Source organism: Curcuma longa, chromosome 17, assembly GCF_044706935.1.
Source record: "Curcuma longa cultivar G26 ecotype Majalengka, Jawa Barat chromosome 17, ITB_CL_G26_1.1, whole genome shotgun sequence".
Lineage (NCBI taxonomy): Eukaryota > Viridiplantae > Streptophyta > Magnoliopsida > Zingiberales > Zingiberaceae > Curcuma > Curcuma longa.
The window spans coordinates 2313301-2329438 of NC_133877.1; the positions used below are offsets into that span (position 1 = coordinate 2313301).

A 16138-nucleotide genomic window follows, 5' to 3' on the forward strand; every position below is an offset into this window, starting at 1 on the left:
ACAGCTTTAAAAGTATGTATAGTTAATTTGTTAATATTCAAATTGTTCTCCAAACAATACCTATAAATAATATCCATGTATAAAATTTATAAACTGTACTAATTAACAAAATTTCAAATTTATAAATAAATAAAGAAAATTTTAAAATAAATAAATTTATAATATCAAATTCACTAACCAATTAAATAAATATCAAATTGAAAGCCCTTAACTTATCAAATAAGCTACAATGTATTTAAAAAAATCAATAAAAGCAATTGAATATTTAGCCGACTTACTTTTTTATTCGTCAATTCCATCGGAAAACTGCTGGATTGGCCGATTTGGTCAACCAAACACGGATCGATCAGACGCCGTATAATAAAAAAGCGGCGCGTGGCGTGGGCCATCGAGCTTCTACATGGAAATTTTGTTGCCAAGGCGAAGCAATCAATACCGACCAGCCACTTAATTGATGGGAAGGAGACACGAAACTGTCGTCTTTCCGCGTTTTCTTATCCGCTGGCATCACGTTCGATGGATTCGCAAACTATAAAAATCGAATGCAGTGGAGTTTTTCAAGATCATCGCAATTCAGTTCATTCGATTTCCTCTGTTTGATTCTGTCGAAGAGCCCCGTCCGGATCGATAGTATGGACATTAATGCTGTGGATTTCCTCATCGGCCCCGGCCGCCGGCGGTTAGGGGCCTCGTCGCCGCTCCGGCGCTGGCGCATCGCCTACCACACGATCTGTTCTTGCCGCGCCATGTGCTCCCTCGTCGCCAAGAAGTTCGCCGTCATTCACCGCAGCCGCTCGTACGTCGCCATCGATGTCGGCGGCGGCGGTGGCGGCGACTCGGCGCCGTTGGGTTTTTCCAAAGTCACGGATGATGGCAGTCTCAGGGAGCTCGTCAAGGAACGGAGACTCGAGGACCTCACCCGCCTCGGCGGGTCGGCCGGTCTCGTGCGTGCGCTCGGCTCCGACGTGGAGGCAGGGATTCAGGGCGGCGCCGCCGACCTCAGCTCTCGAAGGGAAGCGTTCGGTTCCAACACTTACCCCAGGCCGAAGCCCAAGGGCTTCTTCCACTTCGTGTTCGAGGCGATCAACGACTTGTTCATCATTATCCTCATGGCCTGCGCCGCTGTCTCCCTCGCCTTCGGTATCAAGGAGCACGGGGTCAAAGAAGGGTGGTACGACGGCGCCAGCATCTTCCTTGCTGTCTTCCTCGTCTCGGCCGTCTCCTGCCGTCAGCAACTTCCGCCAGATGAAGCGTTTCGACAAGCTGTCGGCGGAGTGCGATAACATCCGCGCCAGCGTCGTCCGCGATGGCCGCCGACAATCTGTTTCCATATTCGACATCGTGGTCGGCGACGTAGTCCTGCTAAACATCGGCGACCAGGTCCCGGCCGATGGGGTCTTCCTTCAGGGGCACTCTCTGCAGGTGGACGAGTCGAGCATGACAGGCGAGAGCCACCCGGTTGACGTCGACGCCGTGAAGAGCCCTTTCCTCACTTCCGGCGTGAAGGTCATCGATGGCTACGCCTCGATGCTCGTCACGGCCGTCGGCACCGACACGATGTGGGGCGAGATGATGGGATCCATCACCCGCGACACGGCGGAGCCGACGCCGCTTCAGGAGCGGCTTCAGAGGCTGACGTCGAGCATCGGGAAGATCGGCATCGTGGTCGCAGCTCTGGTCTTCGCCGTGCTCGTGGTCCGCTACTTCACCGGAAGCACCAAGGGCGACGACGGACGGCCCAAGTTTGACAAGCACAACGCCAGCGCCTCCGATGTCATCAGCGGCCTCGTCAACATTTTCCAGGACGCCGTCACCATAATCGTCGTCGCCATCCCCGAAGGCTTGCCGCTCGCCGTCACGCTGACGCTGGCCTTCTCCATGAAGAGAATGATGAAGGACAACGCCATGGTCCGGCGACTCTCGGCTTGCGAGACCATGGGCTCAGTGACCACCATCTGCACCGATAAAACAGGGACCTTGACGCTGAACCAGATGAAGGTCACCCAATTCTGGATCGGAAACGAGCAATGCCCGCCGGCGACCTCGATTGCGCCAGGAATTCTGACATTGCTACACCAAGCCGTCGGATTGAACACCACCGGCAGCGTCTACCGGCCTAACGCGGCGGCGGAGGCAGAGATCACTGGCAGCCCCACGGAGAAGGCTCTGCTTTCGTGGTCAATTTCGGATCTCGGAATGTGCGTCGACGAAATGAAGAAAAAGTGCGCCGTCATCCGTGTCGAGGCCTTCAATTCGGAGAAGAAGCGGAGTGGAATTTTGGTGGAAGAGAAAGCCGGCGGAGCGACGATCACGCACTGGAAAGGAGCTGCCGAGATGCTTCTGGTTCGATGCTCTCATTACGCCGACGGGAACGGGAGCGTTAAGCGTATAGATTCGGAGGCAAAATCCAAGCTCGAAGCGATCGTCCATGACATGGCCGCCTCCAGTCTCCGCTGCATCGCCTTCGCCTACAAGAACACCGCCGGAGCAGAGGACTCCGAGGTCAACCACGGCGAGGCGCCAAGGCTCGACGACACTGAGCTCACCTTGTTGGGGCTCGTCGGTCTAAAAGATCCGTGTCGCCCAGAGGTGGCGCGCGCCATCGATGCCTGCAGAAGTGCCGGAGTTGCAGTGAAGATGATCACCGGGGACAACGTGTTCACGGCCAGGGCCATCGCCGTCGAGTGCGGGATAATCAAACCGGAAGACTCCGACGCTTTGGTCGTGGAAGGGCAGGAGTTCAGGAACTACTCGCCGGAGGAGCGCATGAAGAAGGTGGACCGGATTCGGGTCATGGCGAGGTCGTCTCCTTTCGATAAGCTGCTGATGGTGCAGTGCCTGAAGCAGAAGGGGCAAGTGGTGGCGGTCACCGGCGACGGAACGAACGACGCGCCAGCGCTGAAGGAGGCCGACGTGGGGCTGGCGATGGGCATCCAGGGCACGGAAGTCGCCAAGGAGAGCTCCGACATCGTGATCATGGACGACAACTTCGATACGGTGGTGACGGTCATGCGATGGGGACGGTGCGTCTACAACAACATCCAGAAGTTCCTACAGTTCCAGCTCACGGTGAACGTCGCCGCCCTGGTGATCAACTTCGTGTCCGCGGTGGCCACCGGCGCCGTGCCGCTGACGACCGTGCAACTGTTGTGGGTGAACCTGATCATGGACACGATGGGGGCGCTGGCTCTGGCCACCGACACGCCCACCAAGGAGCTGATGGAAAAGCCTCCGGTGGGGCGGACGGCGCCGCTGATCACCGGAGTCATGTGGCGCAACCTGACGGCGCAGGCTCTGTTCCAGGTGACGGTGCTGCTGCTGTTCCGTTTCCGAGGGAAGTCGCTGCTGGGCCTAACCGAAGCGGAGAACAACACGATGATCTTCAACACCTTCGTGCTCTGCCAAGTCTTCAACGAGTTCAACGCGAGGAAGCTGGAGAAGAAGAACGTGTTCCAGGGGATGCACAGGAACAAGCTGTTCGTGGGGATCGTGGCGGCGACGGTGGTGCTGCAGGTGCTGATGGTGGAGTTCCTGAGGAAGTTCGCCGACACGGTGAGGTTGGGCTGGGGCCAGTGGGGGATCTGCGTCGGCATCGCGGCTGTCTCGTGGCCGATTGGGTGGATCGTGAAGTTTCTGCCGGCGCCGGAGAATCCATGGCGATCACTCTGGACCTTCGTCAAAGGTTGAGATGGCTGACAATCTCATCAGAATTCTTTTATTTAATAATTTAACATATTAATTTTTTCTTCTTTTCTTTTCATGAAAATTTCATGTAAACATAATGATACTGGATAGAATTCTTTTATTTAATAATTCAACATTTTAATTTTGTCTTCTTTTCTTTTCATGTACACAAATTCTAAGTTTCAACCAAACATTCTTCAGATAGTTTGTTCAATTTTTTTTTTTTAAAAATATAACAACTGAAATTATGTATGACTGCATAATCTAAGTACCTTAGTTGACTGTTTAAACGGAGTCGTCTGATGCATCTTACATGGCCTTCAATTCTTCTTGATGTTCGATCAAGAATTAACAATTCGTCCATTCATACAAATCTATAGTTTATAAAAGTTTCAAAGTATTCAAAAAGCTTTTTGATAATCTGCAGTTTTTGTAATTTTCCAAATAACCTGATTAAATTTTCTCGGACTGATGCTGAGGCGACATCCTCGCCCTCGGAAGCAAATGGGTTGGGCTCATCAAAGGTAGCCTTATTGCCGTCCCGCACGAAGACCTGCTGCGAGAAGTTCTGATTGATGTTGTTGGAAATATGAATGGAAATAAGGAAATGAAAGACGGAGAAGATCCTCATATAGAGGAATTTTAGTCTCACATTAGTAGTTGAGGGATAATTTAGTTGTTTATAATGTATCACAAACATTGATATTGTGAACAAATGCATTGGGAGAGATTTTTTTCACGCGTGGGAGCGTAGGGGGTGCAAATTCAAAGCTCGGATTGCACTACCCGCAAGACAATTCGTATGCGAGTGCGATCTGCGTGCATCGAATATACGATCGATTAGGGCATAATTTGCTCAAGCAGATCAAATAATATTTTATCATCTCGTTTCATTTTTTGTAACGGTGGCGGACGAAAGTTAATTACCAGGTGTTGAAACGGCGAGTATTATTACAAACGTTTCGAATTGAGCCATTAATCTCTAATTAATAGGAGATATGGGGTAAGGTTATAAAAGAGGCAGCGATGTGAGTAAAAGGATTATCGTTTTTCTTTTCTCAATCGCTGCTTCGCTTTCCTTTGCTTCCTCTCTCCGGTGGTGATAGCCTTTGGGTGTAATCAATTCACCAGGAACGACCTGTGCTTGATCGTTTCTGAGTAAGGGTTGGGCTCATCAAAGGTAGCCTTATTGCCGTCCCGCACGAGGACCTGCTGCGAGAAGTTCTGGTTGATGTAAGTGGCCTCAATGGCGAGGGAATGGATGGAGTTGATGTCCTCTTTGGCATCCGGGAGGAGCTCCTGCGAGCTCTCGTTGACAGAGAGGAGGTCAAGTTGAGATCCGTCACGTTTGTCGAAGAAGAGCTTGTTGCTGCGCACATGAGGGCGGAGAGAATGGCGTCCGTGGCGAAGACGGTGGCTTTGTCATCGGCCGCGAGGCGGCGTATGACGGGGTCGTCGGTGGTGGTGACCTTGAAAAAGTTGCGCGACTTGAAGTGCTATTTTTGAAAAGCAATTTTTTTTTTGAAAAAAAAAAGATTAATATTTGATTGTTTGTCTAGAATGTTATTTTATAATATTTACATCATTATGAATGAAAAGAAAAGATATATATATCTTTTTTATCATAATTTTTCATTAGACAATGGTCGATATAATATCATACGGTATCGGTGTCGCTAATGTCTGCTTGTACGACGAAACTAGGGAATGACATTGTTAAGTCCCTGCATGAACAGCACAAAATCACTACACTTTCTAGCAAAGGTTTCTTAAAAAAGAGAAATATATATGCAGAGTTTTGAGAGAATGAGATTCGGTTTAGGACTCACATTAAATAAGGAAGAGTCATATTCCTGAGTAGAGATGGATTTTTTTTCACAAAATCCTTCCATTCATCTGGGTCGATCTTCCCATCGCCTCTTGCATCTGCCTGATTGAAACTCTTCAAAAGACAACAATTTCTGTTTTGGAATTTAATCATTTACATTTAGGAAAAGATAGATAGATCCATTAAGCTAATTAAGGGGTATGTATTTATCTCACTCATTGCACCTCATCGACAATTTCTTCAACGAGTTCATCTGAAAGACACAATTCTGATTCACTCAGAAAAGCCAGCACCATCTCCTTCAACTGCAAATCATATATATATATATGATCAGCTAGCCAACCAACAGGAATGTTTAATTTTCAACAACAAGCATTAATATTATCACCTCCTCGGGTTCTATGAAGCCATTTTGCTTTAAATCATACAGTTTAAATGCAACTGCAAGCAAGCAAACATAATAAAATCAATTATTGGAATTAAGGCTTTTTTCAATTGTTAGCTAGCTAGATATATATAAAGCTAGTGGAATGAATGTTTAAGCATTTACATTCAATTTTGTCTGATTCTGGAGCTCTTGGGTGAAAGATGCTAAGCGACCGAACAAATTCTCCAAACTCGATAGCCCCATTTCTTTTGATATCAAACAAGTCGAATACCTGACAAAGATGTATCACACGAATAACTTTCACGTTTGAGAAGAAATTATAGTATATATGAACACTGACCCTGTCTGCAAAAAGATTTCTTCTGTTGCTGTTCCCGAACAAAGCAAGCTGGAATTCTTCCTGCTCAATTAAGATAAGAATAGTGAATACAAGTAGTTTAGTGATTAAATGCCCAAGGAAAGTACAGTACGTACCCGATGGATTAGCCCGTCCGGAATGATCAAACGACTCAACTTGTTAAATAGCTCATAAAGTGCTTCTACCTCATGGACAGTGACTGTCAAATAACATTTTTTTCAAGGTAATAAAAGATACAAACTTATCATATTCATACAATTATCCGATCGATTTAGGATTTATTACATGCATGTTATAGAAAAATTTAATGTCAAATAATATATATACCCATTACATCTTAGAGCATGCAGTTGAGTAATTTTACAAACGTCAAAGATTAAGTGTTTCTTATGACAGACAAAATTAAAAGGCAGCAACAGATCAAAGCATGACACCTAATTCAAGCACAAAGTTGCAGGATTAATTATAAAAGGAGAGATATATAGACAGATTAATAGCAAGCGGCAGCTAGCACAAGTATATATATAGATAGATAATTAATCCTGAGCATGAAAATTAATTTACAGGATCAATAAAATGAAGAAGCTAAGGAAGGAGAGGTAGCTAGAAAGAAGATACAATTTGTTTGAGAAGCAAGAACCACCGGGTCCTCGTATCCGACTGCGTGTTTATCAGTGAGCTTAGAAGAGAAACACCCCATCAGCTTAATTAATAACTTGCTTAGGGAGAGCAAAGTCTAAAGGCCTTTTTGCCAAGGTATTGATGATTAAACAATCAAACACAGAATATATATCATGATTAAACAATAAAAAAAAGAAAGGTATTTGTTCCTGCTTGAGATCGTCTTTCGGACGAGTCGTTGGCCACCTGGTTTATAGGTTGACGATCAAGGTGGTTCTCACGAGCAGCGAAGGAAGAGGATGATAGACTCTAGTGCGCCACCAAATGTTGATATGTAAAAAAGAAAAAGAGGGTGAGAATGGAGGCCAAGGGTGCCTTGACGCAACTGCTCAAAGGAGATGTCCCATCTAGGTAAAGAGAATATCCCATCACTGCCTTGCTACTAAAAAGTCTTATCACTCATATCTGATACAACATCATATTGTGCTATCATGCCGCATTAATGGGGTAGATGAGTTACCCAAGATATTACATGATTGCACGTGTCCCTCTAACGGCCTGCCAAGCTAAATGAGGGAATGAAAAGAGCAAAGTCGATTGAGCCGGTGTAGGACACTGAGTAGGGGGAGCACGGGTGGCAGAGAGAGCCTGAGCTGAGATCAGTTGAGGCGAGCCTTGAGGTCAAGACAGGGCATGATACGGTTAGGAGAAGACTCGGTGGAGCGGCTTCGACTCGGAGCTCGAAGCTTGGAGTTGGATATCGAATTGAGTTTGGAGAGAGATTTGAGATGGGATTCCGAGCTGAGTTGAATGCCGAGTTGGGTGTTGAGTCCTAGGTTGTGTCAGTTGCCGAGTTGGGACCCAACCACCTTTCCTAGGTCAAGCGCATGAGTGCGAAATGAAATCAAGGCATGGGACCCAGTCAGTCAGCCATAAAATTAAGTCTTCTTATTAATGATTAATGTGCCATCTAGTCGGATCAGATCTTGATCTTTTGCACCAAGTTATAGTAACTCATAACAGTATTGATAGAAAACTGAACGGACCAAAGTCTAAAGGCTCTTTTACCAAAGGGAGCATTCGATTTCATCGTACTCTGATTTTGACTAAAGGCCTTACCTAATACTTAAAATATTGTTTCTGTCTTTCAATCCTAATTTAAAGAACCAACCAATTTTTTTAAAAAAATTATTTTATTAAGAAGTTTTATTTAAAAGCATCCAAAAGCTATCGATGACTTTAAAAAATTTATTTATTTTTAATTTATGCCATTAAACTAGTGATAATCTTCTAATCTATACATATTTTTGTAAATTTTAAAACTTTAATAATTTTTTTTAAAAATAATAATAATTACAAAAATAAAGAAACATTAATAAAAATAAAAATATACAATTTTTATTTTTATCATTTTTTAATAACTAATTACAATAAAAAAAATGAAACAAAACTTTAAAAAAAATTTAAAAAAATTGGTGCTATTTTGGCGTTCAAAGTATCACCTCTTTAACATTGATTTCATTAAAACATCACCATTTTAATGTTATTTTCATCAAAAGATCACTGCTTTAGTGTTGTTTTCATGAAAAATATTATTGTCTTGATGATTCTAAGATGAAATATTAAGAAATTTATTTTAATAGGTTCCTTAGATCTTACCATGCTAAAAAACTTTTGATTCATGATATCTATTGGAGAAATTGTTTAAAAAATTTAATTTTTTTATATTATTTTTGGTACACTTTTCATTTACTTTAGGACATTATTAATAACTTTCTTACTTATCTATATATGTTAAAATTTTAAAAGTATTCAAGTTATTAATGAATTTTTGATTAAATCTCATTCACGAATTTAGATAAATCAATTTCAATTCAACTTTTATCTAATAAATTTTTAAGTTTCATCGTGCTAAAAAATTAAAATATTAATTTAAAAAATTTAACTTTCTTTATTTTTGATAAGATCAGAATAATATCAAGAAATTATTAGTATCTGGTTTCAGAGTAAATCAGGAGCAAATGCGAAAAGTGATATAGCAATAAAAATAATAATTATAATAATAAAAAAGGAGAAAACATAATCAAACACAGAATATCATTAAACAAAAAAAATTGTTATAGTAAAAAAGAAAGGTATTCACGGATAACTGAACGCACCAAAATTTAAAGGGCAGCTTTAATAAAAAAATAAAGAAATGTTAATAAAAATAAAAAATAATTTAATTATTTTTTAATAACTAATTACATGAAAAAAATGGAACAAAATAAAGAGAAAAAAAATAGTATAATTACTTTTCTCTTTTTATATAGTAGGGAAAAATTGGACGTCATTTTGATATTGATATAGTATAATTATTTTGACAAATCCCAGTTAGCCCCATTGACTATCTCTGGGGATAACCAGTCCGGCCCCATGAAAGTTTCCTACCGGCTACCAAGATAAATCGGAAAGTGCATGCAAGGCCAGCCCAGACGCTCAGCATCCTTTGATTCCCTTTTGTCCCGGGGGCAATGGTGCCGCGGTAGGACATCCAAGTTATCACCCAGGCACTTGCGGTTCGATCCCTAGCTACGACGTATTTGCAAGAATTTTCCTTCAAATAGCAATCAAAGGACACTGGACATCTGGGTTGGCCGCTACGTGCACTTCCCGATTTTAATATGGGGCCGGACCGATCACCCAGGAATAATCAACTAGGCTAACTGGGATTTATTATTATTTTTTTAAAAATATAATTATTTTAATATTGATTTCGTTATTACTTTTCTCTTTTTATGATTAGATTGATGTTCACCTTATCGATCTGTCCAATCACAATAACTTAGGACGTCCACCGCTCTAATTTTCTATTTCATGACAAATCTTCATGATGTCTTCTTTTCTTGTTAAATGTGATATGATGTAGAGAGACGGCATTCAGGTGTCAGTTACAAGTCAAAAGTTAAATTGAATTGTAAGTTTAAAAAGTTATACACAGTCGACTTCCATCAACATGGGCTCCAAGCCAAATAGGATTAGACTTAGGTCTAATACGGGCTCGTACCTAATTCAGAGAGATCTTTACCACTGCAACTTCCGACTCCAAAGCTTCTGCCACTTGGCGTCCAATTCCCGACTCCAAAGGTCCTACCACTCAACATTTAACTCCCAACATCGAAATCCCTATCACTCGGTGCTCAACTTCCGACTCCAAAGACCCTATCACTCATAGCTCAAGTCACGACTCTGGAGCCTCTATTAATCGGTGCCCAACTTCCGACTTTAGAACCTCTATCACTCTATGCAAGATGCCGAGAAATGTGGGGCGACAATATTAATAAAAAGCGAGGGAGATGTGGTGTGGAGTGGACCATGAAGTGAAGAGACCATGGATATGGTATTCTCTCCGACTTGAACATGGAGAACTATGAGTGTGGCTCATTTTGCTAAGGAGGCACTATAAAAAGAGATTTTGACATAGATATAGGCACATCAGCTCAGTCACTTCTTTTCTATTCTATAATATTTTCTTTTCTTCGTATTCCGATTGTCAAATTCTGACTTGAACGTCAGAATGGTTGTGCTAAAATTTATTTTGATTTTCATTCTAGCTCTCTTTGATTGTCCAGAAATCCCTCCGAGCTCGAGCATATCCAGTCCCACGAGATCCGTTTCGAATACCACCGACCCATCATCAATTACCTCCTCATTGGTGGGTTCTTTCATTTTTTATGTCAGCCCGGATACACTACATGAAAATGCAATATGACACACTATAGACTTGGGTTCCACATTCGGATCCCACATCCATGTAGTGTATCATTTCTCATATAACAAATACTCCTCTTTTGCACTTATTGGTTTTGCCTACGGATGAAAAAGGATAGAACAAAATATTTGGCAAAATTCTTTCAGACTGCAATGAAATTTTAGGTTAAAAAAAAAACAAGTACACATACAGATCGATCAATTTCACTCTTCGCTACAAACAGTATGAATCCCCATCGTCACACTACCCAGAAACAACGGTGGTTTCAGGATCACCCGGCGGTGCTATCGACTAGTAGATCTAACTCATTGTTAACAACTGCATTCATGAAGAAAAAAAAAGACTAAATACCTAAAATGATCGATCATCGGGCTTCGAGTTTATGCCCACCGCGAACTTCGATTTAAACCTAACAAACAGATCACAAAACCCATTCCCCCGAAAACGAACAAGAAGAAGGAAATAATTCGGTCCCCATTAGAAAAACGCATTCCGGCGCGGCGCCAGAAGGAAAAAAATCGATCGACCAAGAAAAAAAGCGATAGCGATCGAATGAGATAAGAAATGAGGAAAAACAGGGATTTCCACCTCTTACGACGGCGATTCCGACACCATCGACCTCGCGCCGCTATGAATCCCCGGAAGACCAGGTGCCGCCTCCTTCATCCTCCTCGGCTCCTCAAGCGCGAGGGCTTCGCTTTTTCCTTGCGCAGCTACGTATTTAAACAACGATGGCAAGACAACAGCTCAATTAAAAATGCTGTTAATTCATTCTATATTTGACTTCCTCGAAAAGATTAATTATTTGGCTTTCCAGTTGATATTTATAAACCATAATTAAATTTCTGGCAATTTTTTTTAAAAAGAAAATTATATTTAGCTGATAAATATCTTCATTTTTTTTAAAGAAATGGGATAAAAATTAAAAAACACTCTTATTTTTGATTTTTTTATCATAACAACGTCCACACTCATCCACCCCTAGAATAATACAACTGTCCTTAAATATATTATTTAATAATATTATTTTTTTATCATATATATTAAATTCTAAATTAATTAAATATATTATAATAATTATGAAATCGTATCCACTAAAATCTGGCTTTAAGCAAGGAAGATGCCTTTGATTAAGGCATTGCCTTTCAGTGTGGATCTGAAATAGATTAGGTCCTTCCCGGAGATTTAATGACTTGTTCTAAAGAAGCTAAATTACAACAAGCGACTCTAGTAATTTTTCATCAATTTTTTAATAAAGATTTAAATGATCAACTTAATTGAGATAATTTAAATAGATCAAATAAATAAAAAAATTTAAATTTTTATCGTAGAATTCAAATGTAGTGAATAAACACTTTGAACAACAGAACAATACATTTGCAGGAAAAAAAAATGGAGTGCTGTCAAAGATTTTGAAGTGCTAAAGTTTTGCAAGAACCCAGAGGAAAAAAAAAATGGAGCCTCTTGCTCCAACTCACAAATCTCACTACTATCCTACTTATAACTTGGGTTGACAAGATTTTCAAGGCCAGAAACAACTTGGATCGACTCAATGACATCGCCAACCTTGAGGTCGGCCAAATAATCTTCGTTCTCTGTAGTGTATCCGAAGACTGCATACCGGCCATCCAATATATTAGCATTGCTAGGTGTTAGCTCACTTTCTTTTAGAAGCCAGAAGACTTGGCTTGAACCAGAGTTGTTGTCGAATTCCTGTTTCCAAATTCTGATAAATTAGGATAGCAGTTGAGGTATGATCAAACAAGTGGAAGAGGGTGCGCTGATGACTTACATCTCGAGCCACTGCCATCGTACCGAATGCATTGAAGGGTAGGCGTGTCTGAGCTTTGTATCTTCCGAGTTCCTAGTCAGAATTGGCATTGTGCTTGTTAGGTAAGTGCATTTTGTTCAAATAACAAATGAAAAACTCTGATCAGAAATGCTCATGAACAGCAAGCAAGCACAAGTGAATAAAAAGCTGACTAATCTGTGAGATTCGAGAAGAAACAGCCAATTTTTTTTTCATATATGGCCAAACCTGACAAAGAGCTATTTATTTGCAAAATATAGGCATATGATGAGAGTAATGCCAATCTTTTTCCAATATAACCAAACTTGACATTATTTTTCTCTGATTACTTGGCGAAAAGTGAAGAAATGGACTACAATTTGGGTCTTGATGCTTTATATGTACAGATAAGCACTTCAATGAGATATTAAACAAATGGCATTTTAACCGGTACATTTCGCAGAACAAGAAACTTACTTCAAGAGTTTCACCATAGATCGGAGCCTTGTCGCCGATAACCATGATTTCAAGTGGTATAGTGCGCAATTTCTCTGTGCTAGGGTCAATAAAACCTTCTGCAGGTCCTTCAGGGTCCCCAGTTTGTACAACAAAGCCATCCGCTGCATAAGAACTTTGTCATACTTAAAGATGCATAACTTGAGTGGGATCAAAACACAGCATGTTTGTGAAATTAATGCTGCTATGCCATCATGCAAGTATTCGTATACAGTTAAAGATTCTTCCAAAGTACAATTACCGAAATACCTCTTTGGATTTCCATGCCATCATAGAAATGCCTTTCAACTAAGTCTACGAAGTTTCCAGCTGTAACTGGGGCATTGTACCCATCGAGCACAATGCGGAAGACGCAATCCTGGACGTTGGGATTGTCCCTAACTTTAACCTTCATATCCACAGTTGCTCTTCCTTTTAAAAGAGGCAAATTTCTGTACTCTTCTGGAATCTCGAAGGGGAAACCATCCACCATATCCTCTTCAATACTGCAGAAATGCAATGTCGCAGGAAGTCTCAGCTGCAGTGAATGAAAAGGTTATATATGAGAATGAAGCATACACTAAGGCTTTCATCAACTTCTAGTGCCAGATTGTCTAACTGTGAGAAGCTAGAAAACTCAAGATATATAGTGTCAGAATGAAAGTTTGCGCCGTGATGTGAAGTTGATATAAAGTATAAATATCAAGTGATTAAATAGTTGCGCATAGCAGCTTTTGGCCATTTGCAATTTGGCAGGCCATTTAAATGATTATTAAAACATTATCAAAATGGGGCTAGAAAACTTATTTATTCAAGCTGATCGACAGACAGTATAGGGATCCCATTTTGGAGGTATGTCGCAACATCCTACAAAAGTACACCTTATTCAAATCAAGCCTGACACCTTTAAGCAATGCTTCTAGAGTAATAACTAAACAGTGAGTATGGAGTTATGCTTCAATTCTTTCCTACAGAGATTTCCTATTGAGCTTGATGCTTAATTAAGTGTCTTATGCCTCTGAACCATTATTTATTCACCAAATCATTCAGGAATCACTAATACCTAGTTTGTCTTCAAGTTTAGGCACAATATTTATAATCATCAACCTTTGAGAGACAATTTGTGCTTACTATATCATCAACATAGGAAAATATAAAGAAACACAACCAATAAATATGAAAACAGAAAAAATGATCTATGAAATTTTGAGAGTGATCATGACATGTTACCAGGAAAAGATTGCTTCTCTTTTTGATGGAACCAAGGTATAAATAAGAATTAGCAGCTAAAATCTATGATTAAAGAAGACGACCACTGGTCCATAACTATGATTGAAGATAGTTCTCACCCTCCAACATATTGTAAGAGTTCCTTCTGCTTTGGGGCCACTGCATCCCTATCTCTTTGTTGGATAATGCCTTCAAGCTCTTGCATCCCAACAGCCAGCTTTTCAAGCAATTCCTTCCCATTTTCTTTCTTGGATTCAGATACACCTTTTAGAATCAAAGCCTTCCCTTGTTCTAGAGCACGAGAAGCTTGTCTCACATTCTACCAATAAAGTAGGCAAAAGAATTAACAAGGAATTTATGAGCAAGAGATTACTCTGATTTAGATCTGCAAGCAAATTCAAACATCAAAATCATAACTGCCTATATTTCTCATACATTTGAGATCATTGAAGGTTATTTCCAATGAAAATGCTCTATGAGTGGTATGTTGTTTTTCACTCAATGTGTAACAAATTGACTAATCTACACCTTACAGTCTACGTAAATATAGCCAACACCAAACCCCTAAGAACAGGACATTTTCCTACAGAAAGAAAATGCATAACATAATTATCTTGAAAGTAACACATTCAAATAAAACATAAATGACTGCCAAATCAACTTACTCGCTCAGCCAAGTCCAATGCCCTAATGCCAGAAACCTTGAGACTATCTGTGATATCCTCAAGTGGTTTCTGAACCTCCCTGATTGCCTTATTATCGATAGGCAATGCATTTCGCAACAAGGCACCAGGATCTTTGATAGGCGGACCAGATATCAGCACAGACAGATCAGGCAACACTGGACTTATAGGGGAAGCATGGGCTGGAGAGGTTAACATGGGAACACCAGTTACCAATCCAATTGCCAGTGCCAAAGATATTGCACATTCTTTTATGCCACATGAATTTTCATTCTGCATTCAAATATAACAATAAAAAAGATTGAGACACAAGAACTGCCCCTATTCTTGCCAAGAGTTTGAAGTAGATCAAATAAACAACGAGAAGTAGTTAATATCTTGCAGTTTGTTGTTCAAACCCAATCGTGCATAGTAAAAGAAAACAAAGACCATTCTTTATCTTAACAGTGAAAATGAAAGCAATGCTCAAGAACCCATGAGGCGTAGAAACCCACAGTAGTGTTTCACTTGAGAGACGAATAAAGAGAGAAATTCAGCATAATATGATAAATCTAGATATTATTATCCAGGAATATTTCTCTGAACATCGCCAAAGAGAATGTGGGTTCTCGAGCATATCAAATTCCATTTGGTTGAGAATTTCACCAGAAACTATGTGAGCTCGGGAACTACTTTGATCAAAATACTGTTGCACGACATGAAAATTTTGGTGAAGTTTCAACAGAGTGAAATATGAAATGTTCAAGAATGAACATGACGCACACAACTCCAGTTTGTCTAGTTGCGTGTAGCAACCCATTTTGGTGAAGTTTCAACAGAGTTGAAAAATTAAGCAAAACCAAAAATTTTTCGGAAAAAACATCACAAAAGAAACTGGGAGGGAGCAGAGGAGAGGAACTAGTGGGGGATTAAACAACTCAGGGACGACTGTAAAACTCTCACCTTACCACACCACAAAAAGAATCGAACTTTCATACAAAAAAACCAGAATGACGAAGGTTGAGCCGTACCTGTACTCCGCCTAGGTCAAACCGGGGAAACCTAGAGGCGGAGCAGCGAAAAGCGAGGCGGGTGCGCCTTCGAGCGACACCAGCGGCGAGGGTCGACATCGAGGGTGCCAGAGAGGGGAGACACTGGGAAGAGAGGAGGGCGGCGGCCATGAAGGGGATGTAGAGCTTTGTCGCCAGAGGGGAAATGGGATTAGGAGGCGAAAATGGTGTCGGCATCTGCGTCTTGCGGAGGAAGAAGGAGGTGGATAATGTTTGGCCACTGGGAAAGAACGACGGCCAATTGCAGGTGGACATGTAAGAT

At 41.3% G+C, this 16138-nt stretch overlaps 3 protein-coding genes across 3 annotated transcripts; 1 reads left to right on the forward strand and 2 right to left on the reverse strand.

Moving 5' to 3' along the window:
• The first annotated feature begins 577 nt into the window (after nt 1-577).
• Nucleotides 578-3836, forward strand: LOC141848619 (calcium-transporting ATPase 7, plasma membrane-type-like). The gene is given in 2 exon segments (XM_074736666.1): nt 578-1223; nt 1225-3836. Coding segments are annotated over 2 exon segments (3054 nt in total). The 5' UTR covers nt 578-632; the 3' UTR covers nt 3688-3836.
• Nucleotides 3837-5341: 1505 nt separating this feature from the next.
• LOC141848623 (calcineurin B-like protein 4) lies at nt 5342-6958 on the reverse strand. The gene is made up of 8 exons (XM_074736670.1): nt 6877-6958; nt 6375-6457; nt 6241-6300; nt 6063-6171; nt 5901-5953; nt 5737-5817; nt 5514-5626; nt 5342-5408 (listed from the first exon to the last, which is right to left on the reverse strand). The coding sequence occupies exons 1-8, from the start codon at nt 6956-6958 to the stop codon at nt 5342-5344; spliced, it is 648 nt and encodes a 215-aa protein (XP_074592771.1).
• A 5019-nt stretch (nt 6959-11977) lies between these two features.
• On the reverse strand, nt 11978-16098 carry LOC141848621 (peptidyl-prolyl cis-trans isomerase CYP38, chloroplastic). The gene is made up of 7 exons (XM_074736668.1): nt 15838-16098; nt 14810-15100; nt 14264-14463; nt 13185-13420; nt 12897-13039; nt 12423-12494; nt 11978-12343 (listed from the first exon to the last, which is right to left on the reverse strand). The coding sequence occupies exons 1-7, from the start codon at nt 16051-16053 to the stop codon at nt 12125-12127; spliced, it is 1377 nt and encodes a 458-aa protein (XP_074592769.1). The 5' UTR covers nt 16054-16098; the 3' UTR covers nt 11978-12124.
• Nucleotides 16099-16138: the final 40 nt, after the last annotated feature.